The sequence below is a fragment of the Thunnus maccoyii genome, chromosome 20, assembly GCF_910596095.1.
Source record: "Thunnus maccoyii chromosome 20, fThuMac1.1, whole genome shotgun sequence".
Lineage (NCBI taxonomy): Eukaryota > Metazoa > Chordata > Actinopteri > Scombriformes > Scombridae > Thunnus > Thunnus maccoyii.
Window position 1 is genome coordinate 18,851,719 of NC_056552.1, and position 19,491 is coordinate 18,871,209.

The window sequence follows — 19,491 nt, forward strand, 5'->3', positions numbered from 1 at the left end:
TTAGTTTGGCAAAGCTCCCACGGTGGCACCTCCAAATGATGCACTGTGAGCTGGACTAGCAGAAAGGATACATTTTATCACTAAAATATTGTTAGGCACAGCTGTAGCACATGTCAAAGCATGTTTAAAGTTTAAAGTTGCCTTAACTATTTATTTCCTTTGCCTTCTTCACATCCAGCTGTTCTAAGGAATTGAACCAGTGGGAACCGTTGACAGAATACGGCCAATCTAAAGGCCACTCAAACCCTTATCTAGTGCTCGAGTGTGCTTGGAGAGTTTCCAATTGGGCTGCCATGAAGGAGGCTCTGGTACAGGTGAGGAGTGCACAGTCACTATTTAAAAATGCATGCATGGATTTCTACACACTCACTCTGAAAAGGTGCAGCAACTGTTTGAAAGAAAGTAGAAAACTATAACCACCAGTTCTTACTAACGCAATCACAGACATAGTGGAGCCTCAGGGTTTGAACTCAGTGAACCAGAATCTCCACTCTACTTTTTTAATTTTATTCCCGATTTCCGGTACAGTGCTGTAAATTCAGCCCAGGCCTTATGTCAGTGTGAAGTATAGTAACGTGATATTGAGACCGTCCGGCCCCTCAGTAACCCCTCACCCCCACCCCCACCCCCCAGGGGAGAATGAGAGAGCCAACCGTAAAGCTGTAGAAATGCACTTCAGCTGTTTGGTCTCTTAATTTATTGGCCTCATGTTTCCTAAAACAAAGTGTAGACGGGTGGCAAGCGCGTGATAGTACCTGACATATAACAAATACTCCTGCTTTGCTCTTTCAAGGAGACTTGGAACCAATCCATTGAGCCACTCTGTCCTAAGGTGACACCTAATTAAATTGTCTGGATGGCAGCACCAACTCCCTTTCTCCTTGTTTCATTCCTTCCTTCCTCAGTGTACCCATTTCTCTTTCTATTGTTTCGTACTTCTCCAACTTCACTTCTTTACTTGGTCTCCTTTTTGTTATTACCACCCTCTCTTCTTCCAATTCCACCTCCATCTCTTCATCCCTCGCTCCGTGGCTCTGGTTTTAGCAGCTAATATTTACGACAGCTGTGTGCGTGAATAATTACCCCGGCATCTGCTGCAGGGTGATTTGTTTTATGGCGGAGGAGAGGAGCAAGGCTTTTCTGTTGCCTGCCCGCCCACCGCTCACCAGCACAGAGGCGAAGTCCAAATGTCCCCGCTTTCAATTAAAGCTGGCTCTTGATAAGGCCAAGGGCGGCCCTGTCTCCAGGATATTCATGAAGCGCCACCTCTGATAAGTGCCCTTTGACCGATCACTGTAATTTGCTCCAACATCAGAAGAGCCTACACAAATACACACCTATGTTTTCCTACTCCGTCACTCTTTTCACTCTTCCTTGTTTCGGTCTTGTCTCATTCTTTCTCTCACTCTCTTATGAACACACAACAACAAAGCACAGGTTTGACGCAGCAGGCTCCCCAGGGCCGTTGTTTGTTTAGTGTTAATGCACTCAGCGTTTTAATCAATAGCAGGGCCTTTTCCTCTCCTCCGCCTCCGTGTCAGACTCGTCAGGTTGATTAGTCATTAGTACGAAAGTCCTGCTGAAACCATTCAGAAAATGAATTGGAAACAGTATTGTTGTGTGTTTGTCCATGTACTAAATTATGCAAGAAAAGTGTCATAGGCCCTTTCCCCTCGGATGTTTTCATTTAATTAAAACTGCCACACTGAGTGCTTGCTTTTCTGCTTGACACACACACAGGAAAACTACGCACCACATACACCAACTGAGTAGCTGTTTCTGTAGAGTATGTCCCCAATTTTTTTTTTTTAGCTGCAACTAACAGCATCTGTCAGTGAGTCAGTCAGCTGCTCCCAATAATATACATTTTCACTACCATGACACAACACAGCTGTAGTGCATATGAGTCAGATTACTGCATCAAGTCTGCCAAGCTGAGAATTTATGGTAACCTATGGATTGTACACAAAATTAAGAAAAATGCAAAAAGTCTGGAGAGCCAGTCTTTTTTGTGCATGCATAAATCTTCTGGTTCCTGATGCTGAATTCTAACATCAGTCAATATTAACAAGGACTGATCTGTCTGTTTACTGCAGGGAAATTGAGACTTTTAAAAATAAGTGCTTAGTAATATTTCCTTAAACAAGATGTTCATTGAGGAGATTAACTGCTTTCTTAATGCTGCCTTTCATCCCGTGCGCTACCAGCAACGATTTTGCAAGAAAACTGGCGGATTGCTTCATGACATAAAAGAGCAAAATGAAGCTATTCCTCTAGTGCAAACACAAGTACAGCTTTGATTTTTCTGGGCACAGCAGATGGTAGAACAAGTGGAAAAACTGATGAAAAAAAACCCCCAAAACAAATTAAAGTACATTTATACTCTTTAGATGAACAAAGAGCAAAACTAGCAAAAGTCTCATTTCTGACATTAGCAGTTTTCTTGTGAATCATTTTGATAAGTAGCTTTCATTTTGAGAAACTCAAGCATTAAGACCACTGCTGACTGTAATCTCAATGTCAATCATTCCCTAACAGTTATTCTTTAATAAAACATAGCTTTGGTTATTCATCAAGTATTTTTTTTAAATCAATAACTCATTTTGTATCCACATGCTTGTATTACTGCATGTTTGTGTTTACATCTGGATATTCGCTTTCTGTGCGAATCTTCAGGTCGAGCTGAGCTGTCCGAAGGAGATGGCCTGGAAGGTCAACATGCACCGCGGCTACCTGGCCATCTGCCACCCAGAGGAGCAGCAGCTCAACTTCATAGAGAGACTGGTGGAGATGGCCTCCAGCCTGGCCATCCGAGAATGGAGGAGGTTGCCTCACATTGTTTCCCACGTGCACACACCGCTGCTGCAGGTCAGTACGAAAAAAAAATGCAAGAGTTTGACTGTTGAAAGGCTCCAGTTAGACCGAGTCAGGAGGCCAGGAAGAGAAGTGAAAGGAAGTCAGTTTATTGTGATAAGCACTTGAGGAGATGCATGTCAAGAGATTATCAGTAGCCTTGAGACATTACGTTATTCCACCACGAGAGATTACAATAGACAGGAGCAGAGAAGAAAAAGGAGAATGAGGAAAGAAGGGAGACTAAGGCGATGGAAATTGAAAAAGGTGGAGAGTGAACAGAATGGGGGGGGGGGAAAGAGAGACGAGGAGGAGGGAAGAAAGAGAGTTAGTTTAGAATGGCTGTAATTACTTCCCTGCCATCAGATACCATTTGATTAAATACCTGCAGCAGAATCACATTTACATGATGAATGGGACGGTCTGAATGAAGGTTAGAAATGGGCCATCAGCTGATATTAACAGATAATTGTGAAAAATATTGTATTGCCTAATTTATTTTGTTTAGGAAGATTTGATTTCGGCAGGGGGGGTTAAGTCTTCAGCACAACTCTGATTCGCTACATTTATCTTTTCAAAATGGGTATTTGAATTGGGTGACTACGTTCTTTGTTATTGTGCGTGCGTGCGTGTGCGCATGTGTGTCTATCTGTGTGTTCTGGTGTGCGTGCGCTTGCATATGTGCAGTCCAATTATTTACTCTAGCTGAGGGAAAACAAGCTATTTATTCCTCTCGCTAGCCAAGCAGCCTGTTGTAAATCTCCATCCCAAACTCTATATCCCACGTTCACGACTCCATGAGCCTCGGAGAATGAGAAGCCCAGACTCTGCAAATACAGAAGGGTTCAAATACCATTTGAATCAAGCTATCATCAAATCCCAGCTCTCAGCAGTGACTGACGATCAATGGATTATCACCCACGCTATCGATTATGAGGGTTGGCATTAATATTGATTGATGAGTAGTTATAATGGAATGATTGATTATATGTTCACAAAGAGGCTTTGGACCAATCAATGAGGCTTCTTTTCACAGAATGAAATAGAAGCCCTCGCTTATCATTTCACATTTTCCCATCTCCTTGTCCTTTTTTCTCTGCCACATCGGAGTCGATTAGCTATTGAAGGAATGTAGGAACACATAATGATTTTTCTCACTAAATTATGTTGATGGCCTCACCATTTTTTTTAATGTACAAATTTAGTGAGGGTATTTCTTTTGCCTTTTAAGAAGAATGTTTTTGTGAAATATTTACATATGCAGAGCGCCATGTTTCTTCTTCTGATTATTCAATCAAATTGGTCTAAAAAGTGTCAAAGGTTTATAGTAATTTGTGTTGAAGTCTGCTACAAGAGGCTTTGAGAGCATTGTGTTTTTTCCCTCTAGTCTAGCTGTCGTTAGAGGTAAATATGTTCGGTCACTTTGATCTATCTAGCTTGTGGTGGCTTTCAATCCTCGGGATCAAGCCTTAAGCCAGTGATCTAGAGGAGGACAAGCTCTAGCGTTGTCTTTTGTCTTCATAACCGTCAATACCCAAAACAGTAACAGCCCTCTTTTTCATATTATTTCAGTCTCTACCTTTCACTTTATCTTTTATGTCAGTGCCTTTACCTTATTGTCTCACACAGTCATTTTCTCCAGTAATATAGCAGTCTCACTTTGTCTTGCTGTCACATTCCTCCCATCCTCATCCTTTTCATTCTTCACATCTCACATGTTAACTCTCATTTCCACACACGCCATATCCACACTTTCTAACACTGGTATCACCTTCTCTTCTAACTCTAAATCACCTTCCTCCCTCTCCTTTCTTTTCATTTAATTCATTTGGATATTTTTGGAGTTTTTCCAGCTTCATCATACTTTACACCACCCACAAAAGACAACAATAAATAACTGCATTTTGTTTTGTAGCATCAACAGAACACCAAAAGAAAACAAATGGTTTACATGAGATTTCTCTTTTATGAAATAAGTGACCAGATAACCTTTTGAAGGCAGATGGACAACATGTGTGTCATGCAGTGCACATTTGGCCAGCAGCATCCTTTTTTTGAGATATGTAGACAAAGTATTATCAAGATTAAGTGCAGCTGGTGTACTGTTTGGGCTAAATCTGTGAAACAGACCGTAGAACAGGCCTGAGACCGCAAAATGTTAAATGTAAACAAAACATTTAGCCATTGCAGAAGGACGAGGGGGAGGGGGGGTCATTTGCCCTTTGGCTGCTGCTCCAGATCTTCTACCTCTTAGACAGCATAAAAGTTTTAAATTAGAGTCAAAGAGTGAAGTTAGTGTGGTCAAGCTCACGAGAGCGTATAAAAGATCCAACAAGTTAGAGAGCAGACATTTAACTTATAATTTCTCCCCAGGCTGCACAGCAGATCATTGAGCTGCAAGAGGCAGCCCAAATTAATGCAGGGCTTCAGCCAGCTAAACTGGGCCACAACACCAGCCTCCATGACATGAAGACTGTAGTGAAAACATGGAGGAACCGACTGCCCATTGTGTCAGATGACCTGTCCCACTGGAGCAGCATCTTCATGTGGCGCCAGCACCATTACCAAGGTACGACACACACTCTGACACACACAAGTGCTGCTCCTAATGTCTGAAGTTTTCTACCAGTGATATACAGCTTGCTAAAGCACTCTCTTTCTCACTGCAGGACATAACACACACACACACACACACACACACACACATATATATTTACCTTGCTCAGTGCTCAGCTCTCTCCCGCGGTGACTTTGAAACCATTCAGAGAGGCAGCCACTGCAAAATGTGATGTCTCAAGCAACTTGAGCTCCAACTCACACTGTGAGGCGCTGAAATAATGATAGCGCTGGTTCTGCAGCACCATACCAATAAAATCCACTTCATTTATACATGACAGCCTTCAAACTTATGTTAAAGTGAAATGGAATTTTCTTGATGAAATTCATTGCCATGCCCCATTTACTGTTCAATATGTTTAGTGTCCCCAGTGCCCTCCTCTGCGTTATGACAGCAAAGCATTTTAGGATCCTCAATATTCACACATCTTTATGCTCCCCTGTTCTTGCTTACTTCTTCAACTATTCACACTTTTATAAAAGAAAAGCCATGTTCATTACTGTTTTGTTTTTGTCCGCAGCCATAGTGACAGCGTATGAGACAAACACACAGCACGATCCAAACAACAACAATGCCATGTTGGGAGTTCATGCCTCGGCTTCTGCTATCATTCAGTATGGCAAGATAGGGCGCAAACAGGTACCGGTTCAAGCTCATAAGCCTCTTTTGATCAGATAAATTTGAAGTGTGAATCAATAAACAGTGAGCACCTTGATTAGAACAATGAAAAGGTTTTCAATTACAGCTCATCAACAAAGATTTTATTTGAAGTGTTAATCACCTGTCTCTCTCAGGTTTCTATAAACATGCCAGTTCTGTCTGTGAAACTACATCACACTGTTTTTATTCCCAGGGTTTGGTGAATGTGGCTCTGGACATTCTGAGTCGTATCCACACCATCCCCACAGTGCCCATCGTTGACTGCTTCCAGAAGATCAGACAGCAGGTTAAATGTTATTTGCAGCTGGCTGGCGTCATGGGCAAGAATGAATGCATGCAGGTAAGATGGAAGATCACTCTGTTCTCCTTTCTGTCTCAAATGAGAGAATCTGTTGTCACTTCATGTATTTATTCAGCAAATACACTAAATATGCATGCACATGTAGACACAAACTTAAATGACTCTTGTTCTGCCCTTTTTTTTTCTGCGATGTTTTACTGCTGAAAACATTTTGAACTGTAGTCACACTTGATTGGCTTAATCTCGGTGCGTTTGGGTCAAAGGATCATTGGGTAGAATCTTTTATTGGCAAAATAATCACACAGAGATCAAAAATCATTTAATTTGTACAATCTAATTAAATGTGATCAAAAGATATATTGTAGCACCTGCATCATAATGCAGCAGAATTTGTCATTTTTGAGATTTGGATCATGGTAAGATATACTTTCATTTGAAACCACCCAGCGTCTACTGAAGAACATCGCATTTGATGTGTTTAGTGTGATTTCAAGTACTTGGGTTGATTTCTGCTGACTATGCCACCAGCTACTGCTCTACCGTTAACTACACCACCAGCTACTGCCGGTGGCGTAGGTTAGTGGTACTCTGAGTGGGAATAATAGCAAGAGCAAGAAGTGTTTGGGAAGGCTCTAGGTTACAAGCTATAGCAGCGAGACTTATAAGAGAGTGTAACTCAGGAGCTTGCTCTTAAGCCCATGGAGTACTCTGATTAATAGAAGCAGTTCAGCACACCACAAGTCATTAAAAGTGCCAGTAGACACTCTTCTCTCTCTCTCTCTTTCTCTCTTCTATCTCATCTCCTCTGGTTCTCTCTGTCTCTCTCTTGCGCTACACATCGTTTGTCACAGCGGTACATAGGGGACACCTAATCAGAGTCTCACCATAATGGAAGTTTAGTTCCCTGAACACCTCTTTTCTTACTTCTTAATGAACACCAAGCAGTTTGTTTGTTTTTCACCTGTGATTACGGCCCTGTCTAAAACAAAATGTCGTGGCATCTTCTTGCCACACGATTCCTTTCTCCAGTGTAGACGAAAGTTTCTTCACTGCGGTTTTGTTTGAAGTTGAGCCTCGTTTGTTCTCTTTGCTATCGCTTAGGGTTTGGAGGTGATAGAGTCGACCAACCTGAAGTACTTCACCAAGGAGATGACAGCTGAGTTCTACGCTCTCAAGGGCATGTTCCTGGCTCAGATCAACAAGTATGGACACCAGCTGTCTGGTCTTTGACTAGCTTTGCATAAGCATTGTCGCTTTGGAGCCAACTTTAGATTAGCTTCTTTCACCTTTTTTTTTATATTCCAAGTCTATCAGTCTGTCTGTCACTGTCTTCTCTTTGTTCATTATCACATTGTCCTCAAACTGTGTCAGTGGTCCCTTAACTCTCTGTGGGTGTTATCCTGTTGGGATATGGCAGTCATATTTAATCGGCACTTCTTGCCTCAAGCTGACACACCTCTGAGATTATGTTACTAGGGAACCCCCATGACAAGGCTTAGATATTAAGGTACATCTGTGTCATCAGTTTGTGACAGTGTCAGTAATGTTTTTTTTGCTGCTGGGGTTACCTGTGGAGCACGCGGCTGTTCTCTCAGTGCTTTGCCGGGCCGCGTATACCCACAGCCACGCTCTGTAACACCATATCAGCGGACCCTTTTTTTTCGCCCATCATCTTTGACGTGACATGGCATCCTGAGGGGTGAAAGACAAATTGAGGGAGGCTTATTAAATGTATATGCAGCTCAATAATTAACTCCAGGCAATTTGCAGGAATCTCTGGGATCAGCAGAACTTGCCTCCACCTCAGCAGGGTTTATTGCAATCATTAAGTTTCTCCTACACCGGGGGAGAATTAACCGTAGAGTGGGGGTTAGGGGTTGAGAAAGCCTTTATGTGTGTGTGTGTGTGTCTGTGTGCATGTGCAACCGCATGTGCTAAAGATTTTGGGATCGTTCAATTAAACGGGTGTCAGAGATTTGACAGTCTGTTGGGTGCTGGTGCTCCTGTTGAGCCGGGTAGTAGAAACTGTTAATGTACTTTAACACTGGCAAAGTGACTGAGGCAACCCCATTAAGTATTACTGGAGGGTCTTCGGCTCTGACTCCCATAGCAATCAAGCTCCCATTTCTTAATCACATGCCAAAATGCCTTTTATAATAACACATTTTAATTGATTGGCTTGGGAGGCATTTCACTGTAAGTAAGCGGGAAAGTAGTTTTGGAAGCATTCCTAAAATGGAGGTCCATTTACTAACTGCGCCTCAGTAAGGCTTTTTCATTGTCAGGCCTGTCTCCTTGTTTTGACTGCAGGGTTAGTGCATCTTGGGGTGCCTCTTGCATCTTATTTATTAATCAAAGGCTGAAAGGTGCGTTAAAAATTATTCAGCCCGTGTGCCAACGAGTGGTTAGAAGCTGCTTGGTGTGGTGAAAACAGCTGATGATTCAGAATATATTTCCCTGTCAGCATAAATGGTGCAGTCAAAACGTAGGTCTCCTGCCAGATTTCACCTGTCTATTTCTTTGCCTGCTATTTAACAGTCTCCAAATCGAATACTGAAAGTGTGACTGCTAGATTACTGTATAAAAATAAGGATAAAGGGATTAAAAAAATTTCCACAAGGATTCTCAAGTTTATCAGCCCGCAGATTTCTCTAAGCTGTAGCAATGCTCTTTACGGTCAATGTATTTGTATACAGATAAATATAGCCATTACTCTGAGGTTTATACCTTGCTGCGGCACTGTCATTTCTGATAAAATAGGAAGATGTTAAGCTCGTATGTCACCCGGTATTAAATGTATTGATCGGCACAGTATGATAGGGCTGGGTTCAACTCATATCACATTATAGCAAAACGCCTGAACCCTTGGTGACATTAATTCATGCTGGGTTAAATGCTTACTCTGTAATGCCAAGGGGAAAGGCCTTGAAGATTACAGCAAATGAAATATGGTGCTTATTGATGTGTAGTACATAATTCAGAATATGATCATCATAATCTGTTTCTTGCTCACTCAATCTTTCTCATTTTCTTTCGCTCCTTCAACCCCCCTCTCCTCTCTCCGCACGAGCATTGCATCCATCTCTTTGACTCTTTCAGCCCCTTTCCTCAGTGTCACTTTCTATTTTGCATCTCTTTTTTTCCTCCTGGCTTACTTTCACTCAATCTAATTTCCTCTCCTTGCCCTCCATCTACCTCCCTTTGCTCACTTGCCCATGACACTTTGTGTTACCGTCGCTCTCTAATGCTCTCCACCTTCCCTCCCTCCTTGTTCCAGGTCAGAGGAAGCCAACAAGGCCTTTTCAGCAGCAGTGCAGATGCACGATGTCCTGGTGAAGGCCTGGGCCATGTGGGGTGACTACCTGGAGAACATCTTTGTCAAGGACCGTCAGCTCCACTTGGGAGTCTCCGCCATTACCTGTTACCTCCACGCATGCCGCCACCAAAACGAGAGCAAGTCCCGCAAGTACCTAGCAAAGGTGATACAATGGGAAAGTGGGAAAGAGGCCTTTTGTGTGTGTGTGGTCGTTACTTTAGATCATGATTTTGGCAAATTGTGAGGACTTCTTCCTGTCAAATGCTAATATCATAAACATAATTGTTTGACTGTTTGATTATCTCATGCCCTCAGTTGCTGAGTAGTTGAGATTTATGAATGGATGCTTGTTTTGTTCTGAAACTACCACATCAGCTACCCCATCCTGCACCTGCAGTAGCCACTGTTTCTATAAAATCAGCAGCCTCAATCAGGCTACAAATTTTCAGATAGGGTCATTATTAATTCCCTGGTTTCCTGACCCCATCCAGTTCATGCATTATTGGTGCTGATGAGAAGAAAGGCTTTTCCCCCCTCTCTCAGCCTCTGCCACAGTTACAGCCAGAGAGCAGTAATTTGATCAATTACAGTCCAGTGGTAGACGGTGTGGATGGGTTCCCACGGCAGATCGATGTCGGAGTGAAGGCCATCCTCTGGCGCGGGGGTTAACGGACTAATGGCCTCCCCTGACACTCCAATCTCATGACCCTCTACATGGACCGACCTTTCTCTAACAGTCGGACCAATGCTACCGTACTTCCCAGTTGAGTGTGGCCTGTGTGGGAGGTAAAGAGATGGTCTCTGTGCTAACAAGCATCCCTCCCTCTTACACCGACACACTCCAACTCATTCTATCGGCTTCTTTACTGCCTCGCCAGAGGTTAGCGTTAGTAACACAGAAAGACCTCTATATGCTCTTTTAATAGGTAAAGCTCTGAGACCCGTTGTGTTTCACCCTACTTAACTCAGATAGACAGATGGTGAACATGTCAGGTGGCACTTTTACTAGAAAAAGAGGCAACATTAAATCAGATAATCACAGCATGAAATTAAAGAAATGTTGGTAAATTCTTGGTGTGCTTTTAGCTCTTTTTTTCTCTTAGAAATGATGATTAATGAGCTGGCTTAGAAATTATGAAAACCTTCCTAAACTGCCTGCTAGGATCTCTGCTTTCAAACAGCCTCAAGAGAGTTAGATATGAGAGGCTTATCCAGAGAGTGAAAGTCCAGCTACCTCTATGTGCCATGCTGGATAAATTATAAATATAGTCTTGCCAAGTCCAGTGTTAGCATTATTATCATTATCTGTTCTAATAATGGCTGCTACCAGCTTCACATTCCAATTAGATGTTTTTTTTGGTGACCCCTTGGTATTGTGCTGCCAAGCTGGGTTGGCAGCGTTTAGTAGTCCTGATGGATGAAGCGAGATGACCAGTCATTATCAGTAATTATACACAATCTGTGTACCCTGGTCGGCTCACTGAAGAGAGCCTGGGGGGGTTGAGTGGGGTTAATGTCTTCATCATAATGTAGATGCACACACAAGCACACCAAGGGAGGAGAGATCACCTCCATGTTGGCTCAGCTTTGATCATAGTTAGGATTGCCAAGATGTACTTGTTCATTGCTCTGCAACCCCCCCCTTCCTGCTGCGACCAAAGCCAGGGAAGCAGTGATGGTCTAATTAATGATAGAGACCTTTCCTCTTGCTACTTGGTGTGTTATAGTTACTTTGTTGGGAAATGTATGAAATATTTTCATGTGGCTGCCTTGGCAGAATAATGAGAATGTTGCTTTTTTTTGTATTCTTTTTTCATCTGCAGGTGTTGTGGCTACTCAGCTTCGATGACAAGAATACCCTGGCAGATGCTGTGGACAAGTACTGCATCGGAGTCCCGCCCATCCAGTGGTTGGCATGGATACCGCAGCTGTTGACCTGTTTGGTTGGTTCAGAAGGCAAACCTCTGCTCAACCTAATAAGCCAGGTAAAGCCTTTACAAATGTCCCTGGTCCCATAGCTAGATGTAGATCACTATTTGTGCCCAAGCCAAAATCCTCTTCATCACTGTTATCAATGTTTTATCAGTAAAAGCATTTGTCAACTTATCTGACCATTTAGAATATGTTTGAAAGTCCCCCTCATCGCTTTTTTTTTTTTTTTTTTTTACTTCGTCTTCAATTTCATGTCTGGATGTCTTGCTCACCCATCGATCATTCTCTTTTTTTTTTTCTTTTTTTTTGGGCTTCCTCCATCCATTCAGAGGAGCACATCTGGCTGATGTGTTAGCGTTAGTGCTCATGCACGTCTTTCTAATCAAGATAAATTAACTGCATTCACGCCAAAGTGGCCTCTCTCTTGCATTCTGTTTACCAAATTAAGCATTCAGATTCTTTCACTGTCCCTTTTACAGCAATTTATTGGCTTTCACTCGTCCCTGGCGAATTGGTTTTTAAATTATTTGTTCAAGAAATGATTATAAAGTTAATATCGTACGCATCCGCACTGCGGGAACAGAGCAAGTAATTAAACCGAGGACTAATTTGCTTTGCTTAATGGAGTATTATTTCCGCACAATTTGAAGAGGGTGATCTTCAAAGAGTAGTCTGTTATAACAAACAGCCAGTCTCTCAGCAGAGCAGGAATATTGTATAGAGGATATGAGAGAATGTGTGGAGAAGGATAAAGGAAAGAGAAGGAAGAGACGGGCTTTTGAAATACAAGTGGGCAGTGTAAGAGCTGGATGTACTATCATGGAAAGACAGAGTAAGTGTGTGATGAAGTGATGTTTACTTAAGGAATCTTTTTAGCAGGCAGATAAATAGGAATTAACATTAACAAGCTGGCTTAATGTAAATTAGATGTTAAATAAATGAACACAGTAGAAACATTCTATATAGTTTGCTTTTCATGTTTTAATTTTTTAATATAATGTATTAATATTTTCAGGTTTGCTAACACTTGAGCAGGACATTTGGTTGTTACAACGTTCAAAGTTGTGACTTTTTTAGTTGCACTTTAGTCACTTAAACTAGTGCCTGCCCTTCTGCATGATTATGAGTGGATGTCAATGGGTGAATGTACAGATTTTCCATCTATAGAGATCCAGTCCTCCCTTTGGTCTGCCTTGTCACCCTGTAATGACTGAAGGATAAAAGGTTGTCCTTTCTTCATCCCTTTTTATGTAAAGAGAGAAACACATTTTAATGCATGGCAGGCTTTATCTCTGCCGCTCGCCTGAATTATTTAGAGTTTCTCTGCGGCGGCGGGATGTTTAAAAAACGTATGCTGAAATATTGATGAAGGTGAGGAGAAGAGTGCCGGGGGGCAGGCGGGGAAGATGAATCAGAAGTTAACAGAGAATCTCAACACCCCTCCTCATGTGCCCCCCCACCACCGCCGCCACCACCCTCCCTCACTGCCTCTTCCCTTGTCTACCACTCGCCCTCTTCCCCTCGGCCCACCTCGGCTTCGCCAAAATATGACATTTCTTATCTTCCCATTAGCATGCTGATCTCTGGTTCCTCCTCCTCCTCTCTGCCTTCCTTCCTCTTTCATCTTTAATGCTGCTCTTAGCTGCCACTTAGAACTCCCTCTTCCCGTTACTCCTGACTCTAGCCCTTCACTTCTCATTTCAGTAGTATATTTTTCATTTTAAATATTTCTTTCCTTTCCTCTCTGTTTTTGAAGCATTTGAAAAAGAGAATTGTGAAAATTACAGAGCTTTTACTGTATATGCAAATAAAACAGAGAAATATGAGATTTTAAGAAAACAGCATGTAAACAATTGCAGAATACAATACATTCATGTAAGGGATGTAAATAAGTATAACTTAATAGGTTTTATATATATATATATATATATATATATATATATATATATATATATATATATATATATATATATATATATATTTTCACTTGACTTTGGAGAAATTACATTTGCAGGAAGTGGAGCCCCCTGTATGGAAAAGGTGACAATAACTTACTTTGAGGTTTTCATGGCTGAGGCTTTTTGTACTTGAGGCACTGTACAGATCTACTTTAGGCACAAAAGAGCAGCTAAACACTTCTCGTGGTAAAGTTGAGGCTGAAGGCGCTCCAGGAAATGGGAAGTGTATTCGTAGCTTCAATTTAATAATGGTTTTCTTTGTTCTCCTTTGTATCATCTCCAGGCTGTCCGGGCTTAGACCCACAACAGCAGCAGCCTCTTTCACCACTTAATCCTATCTGTCTCTCCTGCCTTGGTGCTTCCTGTGCAGCACACCACTGCTGACTGACTGACTGAATGACTGACTTGTGTATAACATGCATTGAGAGAGCTGCATCTGAGCTCTGGTGAAGCTCTTTGAGTGGTCCACTTTGTTTAAGGAGAACTACAGTACACTTTGCCTTGAACCGACCCATTTTCACTCCAGGCCGCTTTGAACCCGAGCTACTTTTCGTGTTATCTTGACATGTGCAGTTTGAGAACCCCTCTCATGACCTGCGCTAGATGTCAAAGGAATGTGGATCCAGTCAGAGAAACCTTAGAGGTTCCAAAATCAATTTACCCTTTAGACTAAGTGTGAAAAAGTCCTCTATTCTTTCTCTGCGTCTCTCCTGTATCCCTCCTCCACCGCCTATCCTCGATCCACCTTCAGTGGTATTGAGCTCCGTTTTGTCGAGATGTGGAGGTATCCCTTTCTGCCTCGCAGGCGTATAGGGGGTCTAAAGGGAATCAAATAGCCTTGTAATTGCAGCCCATGAAATTGTGCTCAGAGACCTCAGAGAACCTTGTGGTTTGGTCTTCCAGCAATATCAAATGGGCCTAAAGCCAGATTCGCTGATCTCTCCCACATAGAATTTCAAGGACAATTCTGTGTAAAACTTGGTTATTGTTTTTGTTTCTTTGGTCATCATTTTAGATAGTATTTTACATTACTAAAACCCTGGCAAGGAACATGAGTGGCCAGACGATCCTCCATGTTATAAACAAACCTCCAATATTACTCTGATTATATGAATGTCAAAAAAAAAGATCTTTCCTTAAAGACAGCCACCTTTGGAAAGGTTAAAAAAAAGAAAAGCTGTGGGCAGAGCTTGTTTTACTTTGGCTCATAGTTTTACAAAAAGTGGCAGATATCTATCCTCACCCCTGTACAATTTCAGGGTTCTTTGTCACAGCTGATGTTCTACCTTTAGGCACTCGCTTTGTGCAGTCACAGTGATAGCCAAATGTCACACACACAAAATACATCAGTGTCGAGTTGAGTTTACCTCTCTCATTCAAAGGGTGATTCCTTTACAGTTTCTGCGTGTGATTTGTCGCAGTCGGTGCCCTCTTATGTATTAGATTGTCATTTGGTGACAAGTGTGGAATTGGGATTGTAGCCACAGAAAGGGGGCATTTTGAGAATTAAGCTTTTACTGCATGTGAGGAAAACACTTAGTGTTTGTGTGTTGACAGAGGAGAGCAGAAGGGCAATCTGTCTTCTATATTGCCATCGGACCTGGCAGGACAACATGACTGATAAAGGGAAAAACTACAGCAGATGAACGTGCCTCTAGTTATCAAGGGCTGTTTGTAGGATGTATAATCTTCCTTTGGGCATCTACTCTCTGAAAGTGCTGGTTGGTACTGGCAAACCATAGACGACTGTGTACATTAACCATGTCTGGTGCCCAGCATGACTTAAAACAGCCCTATAGTATATACCATACATAATATACTGAACAAAACAAAAACCCGAGGATCAGAAATGTCTGCTTTTTCAAAAAAAAAAAAAAAATCTGCTTTATTTCCTGATTTAATAACAGATGTTTTCAATGAATGCAGCAGTTCAGTAAAGTATCTACCTTAAACTACAGGCTACGTAGCTAACTAATCCTGCCTTCCCAACGAACTGTGACCCAAGACAGATATATGAATTATACACCAAAGGTATACCTGATGTATTACTTATCAAAGGAATCCTCCTCCACTAAGTTTGAGATGAATTTGCAATGTATTTCAAACTTGAAACCTCTTATGTCCTGACTTCAACCATTAAGCCTCCAAATGTTGTCAGTGACTTTTCTTGAAAGTCTTGAGGGCAATTTCATCATCAGTCACATTCAGTTTTGTAATTCAGCCATGACATGTTTTTAAGTTGCCTAACTCCCCTGACTCAAAGCTTCAAACACTCCCTCTGTTACAGCAGAGGTCTCTAGCTGTATCAGTATGATCTTTCTCTCTCTCTCTCTCTTTCTCCTCTCTCTGACACACACACACACACACACACACACACACACACACACACACACACACACACACAGTATCTCTCTGTCCCTCTCTCCACCTCTGTCTGCCTCCTCTCTCTCTCTCTCTCCCCCTCTCTCTCCGCTGCAGTCCTGAGGGGGAGTCTTTGAAATGTAATCTGTGACCCTCTTTTATCTGCTAGGTGGGACGAGTGTATCCCCAGGCTGTCTACTTCCCCATCCGCACCCTTTACCTGACGCTCAAGATCGAGCAGAGGGAACGCTACAAAAGTGGTAAGTAAATGGCTGGCTAAAGTGTGTTGTCTCTGTACCACACTCTGAACATTAAAAGCTCCCGTCTGCTTTTACTAAAAAAGTACATATAGGTGCAGAAAATGTGTTTAAGCATATAGAATGTGCTCTATAAAGTTCAGTATCACTTCTCAAGTTGTACAAATAGCATTCCTCCCTACCTCTTCTTCCTCCTGTCACATCTCCATCACTCATCCTTTCCTTCTCCCTTCAGATGCATCCGGACAGCAGCAGCCCACTTCAGTTGGGGCCCAGCCTCACTCGGGGGCCTCTGACCCGGGGCCTATCCGGGCCACAGCCCCAATGTGGCGCTGCAGCCGGATCATGCACATGCAGCGAGAGCTACACCCCACCCTGCTCTCCTCCCTGGAGGGCATCGTGGACCAGATGGTGTGGTTCAGGGAGAACTGGCATGAAGAGGTGAGAAGAACAAAGGTGCCGGTTGTGTTCGTGTGTGACTTTGTTGCAATGTGTGTGTGTGTTTTCAGTGGATCAGATGGTGAGAAAATAATACAGCTGGCGGTGAGAATTTTCATGAATCTGTGCATATGTGTGAAAGCAAGTTGGTGTACACATCACATCAGCGTATTTGTGGGTCACACCACCTGGTCAAACAGATGACCGCAGTTTGGCAGATCCTGTCTCTCTAGTGGGCCGACACATCTGTTTAGTCTATAAGGTTTTTTTCCTGACTTGTCTTTAACCATGAACAGGTCATCACTGCGTCCTATTCTCTGACTGCGCTAGTGTGATGCAACAAACTGACAGACTGATCCACCATATTTATACTAACTTAAACAAAATCCAAGACAGATTTCCCCCTTAACTTTATTATATCTTGTGTGCCTCTGCTTTTCTGATTTCTCAAATCCCTTTTTTAGAAGGGTTAGGTAACATGTCAACTCACCTTGCTAATTGTGTGGATGTCAGTGCAGTCAGTACTCCTGACATTAGTGTCCAAACTAGACTTGGTGCTGATGCAAATTGTTTTAGCCATGCTTGGCAGCATCCATGCAAGGTAGCTGGTCTGTAGGTGGAGGGGAAGACTGGGAGAAAGCGAGGCAGCAGGAAGGGAGAAGACTGAGACAGGTGATGGATGGGTGCAGTGAGCGTGTAGGATGGGGCTAGGGATTTAGGGCCGGAAGTTTGTGTGTATGTGTGTGTGCGTGTGTCTGTGTGATTATCTGTGATGGTTTGGGGCACTCAGTAGCAGCTGCAGGCTCTATGCTTCGTTCCGCTGGGCAAGCAGGGGCAGAGGCATGCTATGCCATCATCACCCCCAAACACCCACCCACCCCCCACCCCACCCCCCCGCTTTGGTTACTGTATGACATCACATCGCTGCACCTTTGTTCCTTAAGAAACATATATGTGTCTTTGTTTCTTAAATGTGTGTTCATCAAGATACTCAAGCTGTAAAATTTGTCCATTTGACAGAAATCAGACTCAACATCATGAAGGAAATGATTCGGATCAGAGCAAAAAATTATATCAGACATTGCTAATTAATATTAATATAATATTATTTCTCCTCCACCCTCCTCTCTCTGCAGGTATTGAGGCAGCTCCAACAAGGCCTGGCTAAATGCTACTCAGTGGCCTTTGAGAAGAGCGGCGCGGTATCTGACGCCAAGATCACGCCTCACACACTCAACTTTGTCAAGAAGCTAGTCAGCACCTTCGGTGTCGGTTTGGAGAACGTTTCCAATGTTTCCACCATGTTCTCCAGTGCCGCCTCGGAGTCTCTAGCCCGCCGTGCCCAAGCCACAGCCCAGGACCCTGTTTTCCAGAAGATGAAGGGACAGTTCACAACAGGTTGGTTGGCTTTAAAAAAAAACAAAAACAACTCACATCTGGCTTGTGTAGACATAGAAACATACAGAACAGACAGAAAGAAAAACAAGTGGAAGAGGCCTTTCATTTTGAGGTTTTCTTTACAAACACCTGCCCTCTTTCTCCTGTGTTTACTTTTTGAACTTAACATGACTCCCAGCCATGAAACTTAACTTTTAGCATCACTTGTTTACCTCTTTGAAACTGCATCTTAACACTTAGAAATTTGAAAAGACACAAAACATGACGCACATGATTTCAGGCAACCAACAAGTAGCAAGGTAACAAAACAAGCAACACCTCCAAGTTCTTCTCCCTGCAGCCCTTTATCAGAACTCAACAACCATTCAGCAAACGAGAGCAGTGTTCATGCTACGTCTACAGCAGTTTAAATGATGAGACGGCTGCTCAGCTGGCCTCTGTAGAAATATATTGAACCGATTCTGTTATATGTGTGTGGACACTCCCGCTGTTCATATCGTTCATATTTCCAGAGCAAAGTACACTGCAGAATTGGTGTTCTGCGATGTAATTAAGGTTTCCAACCAGATGATTTGATTTCAGGGAGGGGTTGGGGCTAGTGACTGGTCAGACAAAGGTGTGTGAGTGTGTGTCTGTTTGTGTCTTTATTACACTGTGTGCACACACCCACACTGGATTTTGATTATACACAAGTCAGCGGCATTTCTAATCTAAGCTGGAGCAGCACTGTGGCGATGATCACATGAGGCACCAAACCCGTCCAGGTTTGATGAAATGAAGCAGAAGACTGTGTTTGCTCTTGCCTCTGCTGAAACAGTGAACTCTGGTGTAAAGGTCCAGTCTTTAATCTTTAAATCTGTATAAAAGTATTTGTTCTACTACATCTTTTTACTGAAACGCACTGTAATGAAATAATTGTATTTCTTAGCAGCTTTTTATATCAGTGTGAAATGAATCTCAATGCAGTTTTATAGACTTAAAGTCCACCGGAGGCTGAGTAAAATGATTTCCACCATACTGGCACTGGGCTACTTTTGCTCTTTTATATTGAAATATAAATGTAGTATAACCGCAGCTAGGCAAATTACCACTAGCCACCAGTCAAGTGGTGTTTTATTGTTGCTGGAGCTGGAAGTTGTGTCTCTTTGACAAGAAACCAAGAATTGTTTACAGGCTGCTTGCGAAAAAGTGAATATGGCTCATAAGATATTGTAACAGGTAGCTGAATTCAAGAGTCTACCGCTACTTCAGCTCCTGTGGCACAGAGATGAAACCCTTAATTCAATTTCTTTGTTATATATCAGTCTAAAATAATACCAGTGTTGCTGTTATCTTCCCATTACGGAGAAAATCATTCATTAAAGAGTACGATTGGCAATGAATTACCAACATAAACAACT

The 19,491-nt window shown here is 42.5% G+C and overlaps 1 protein-coding gene across 2 annotated transcripts in view; it reads left to right on the forward strand.

Annotated features, from left to right (window-relative positions):
- The window catches only part of LOC121886536 (transformation/transcription domain-associated protein), an 83,274-nt gene that overhangs the window by 51,712 nt on the left and 12,071 nt on the right, over positions 1 to 19,491 (forward strand). For both annotated transcript variants that reach the window (XM_042396594.1, XM_042396595.1), the window contains 11 exons: positions 179 to 314; positions 2,677 to 2,868; positions 5,227 to 5,422; positions 5,991 to 6,109; positions 6,324 to 6,470; positions 7,533 to 7,633; positions 9,709 to 9,910; positions 11,571 to 11,732; positions 16,168 to 16,258; positions 16,491 to 16,696; positions 17,830 to 18,091. In XM_042396594.1, coding sequence (XP_042252528.1) covers positions 179 to 314; positions 2,677 to 2,868; positions 5,227 to 5,422; positions 5,991 to 6,109; positions 6,324 to 6,470; positions 7,533 to 7,633; positions 9,709 to 9,910; positions 11,571 to 11,732; positions 16,168 to 16,258; positions 16,491 to 16,696; positions 17,830 to 18,091 — 1,814 coding nt within the window. The remainder of the gene's footprint in view (positions 1 to 178; positions 315 to 2,676; positions 2,869 to 5,226; positions 5,423 to 5,990; positions 6,110 to 6,323; positions 6,471 to 7,532; positions 7,634 to 9,708; positions 9,911 to 11,570; positions 11,733 to 16,167; positions 16,259 to 16,490; positions 16,697 to 17,829; positions 18,092 to 19,491) is intronic.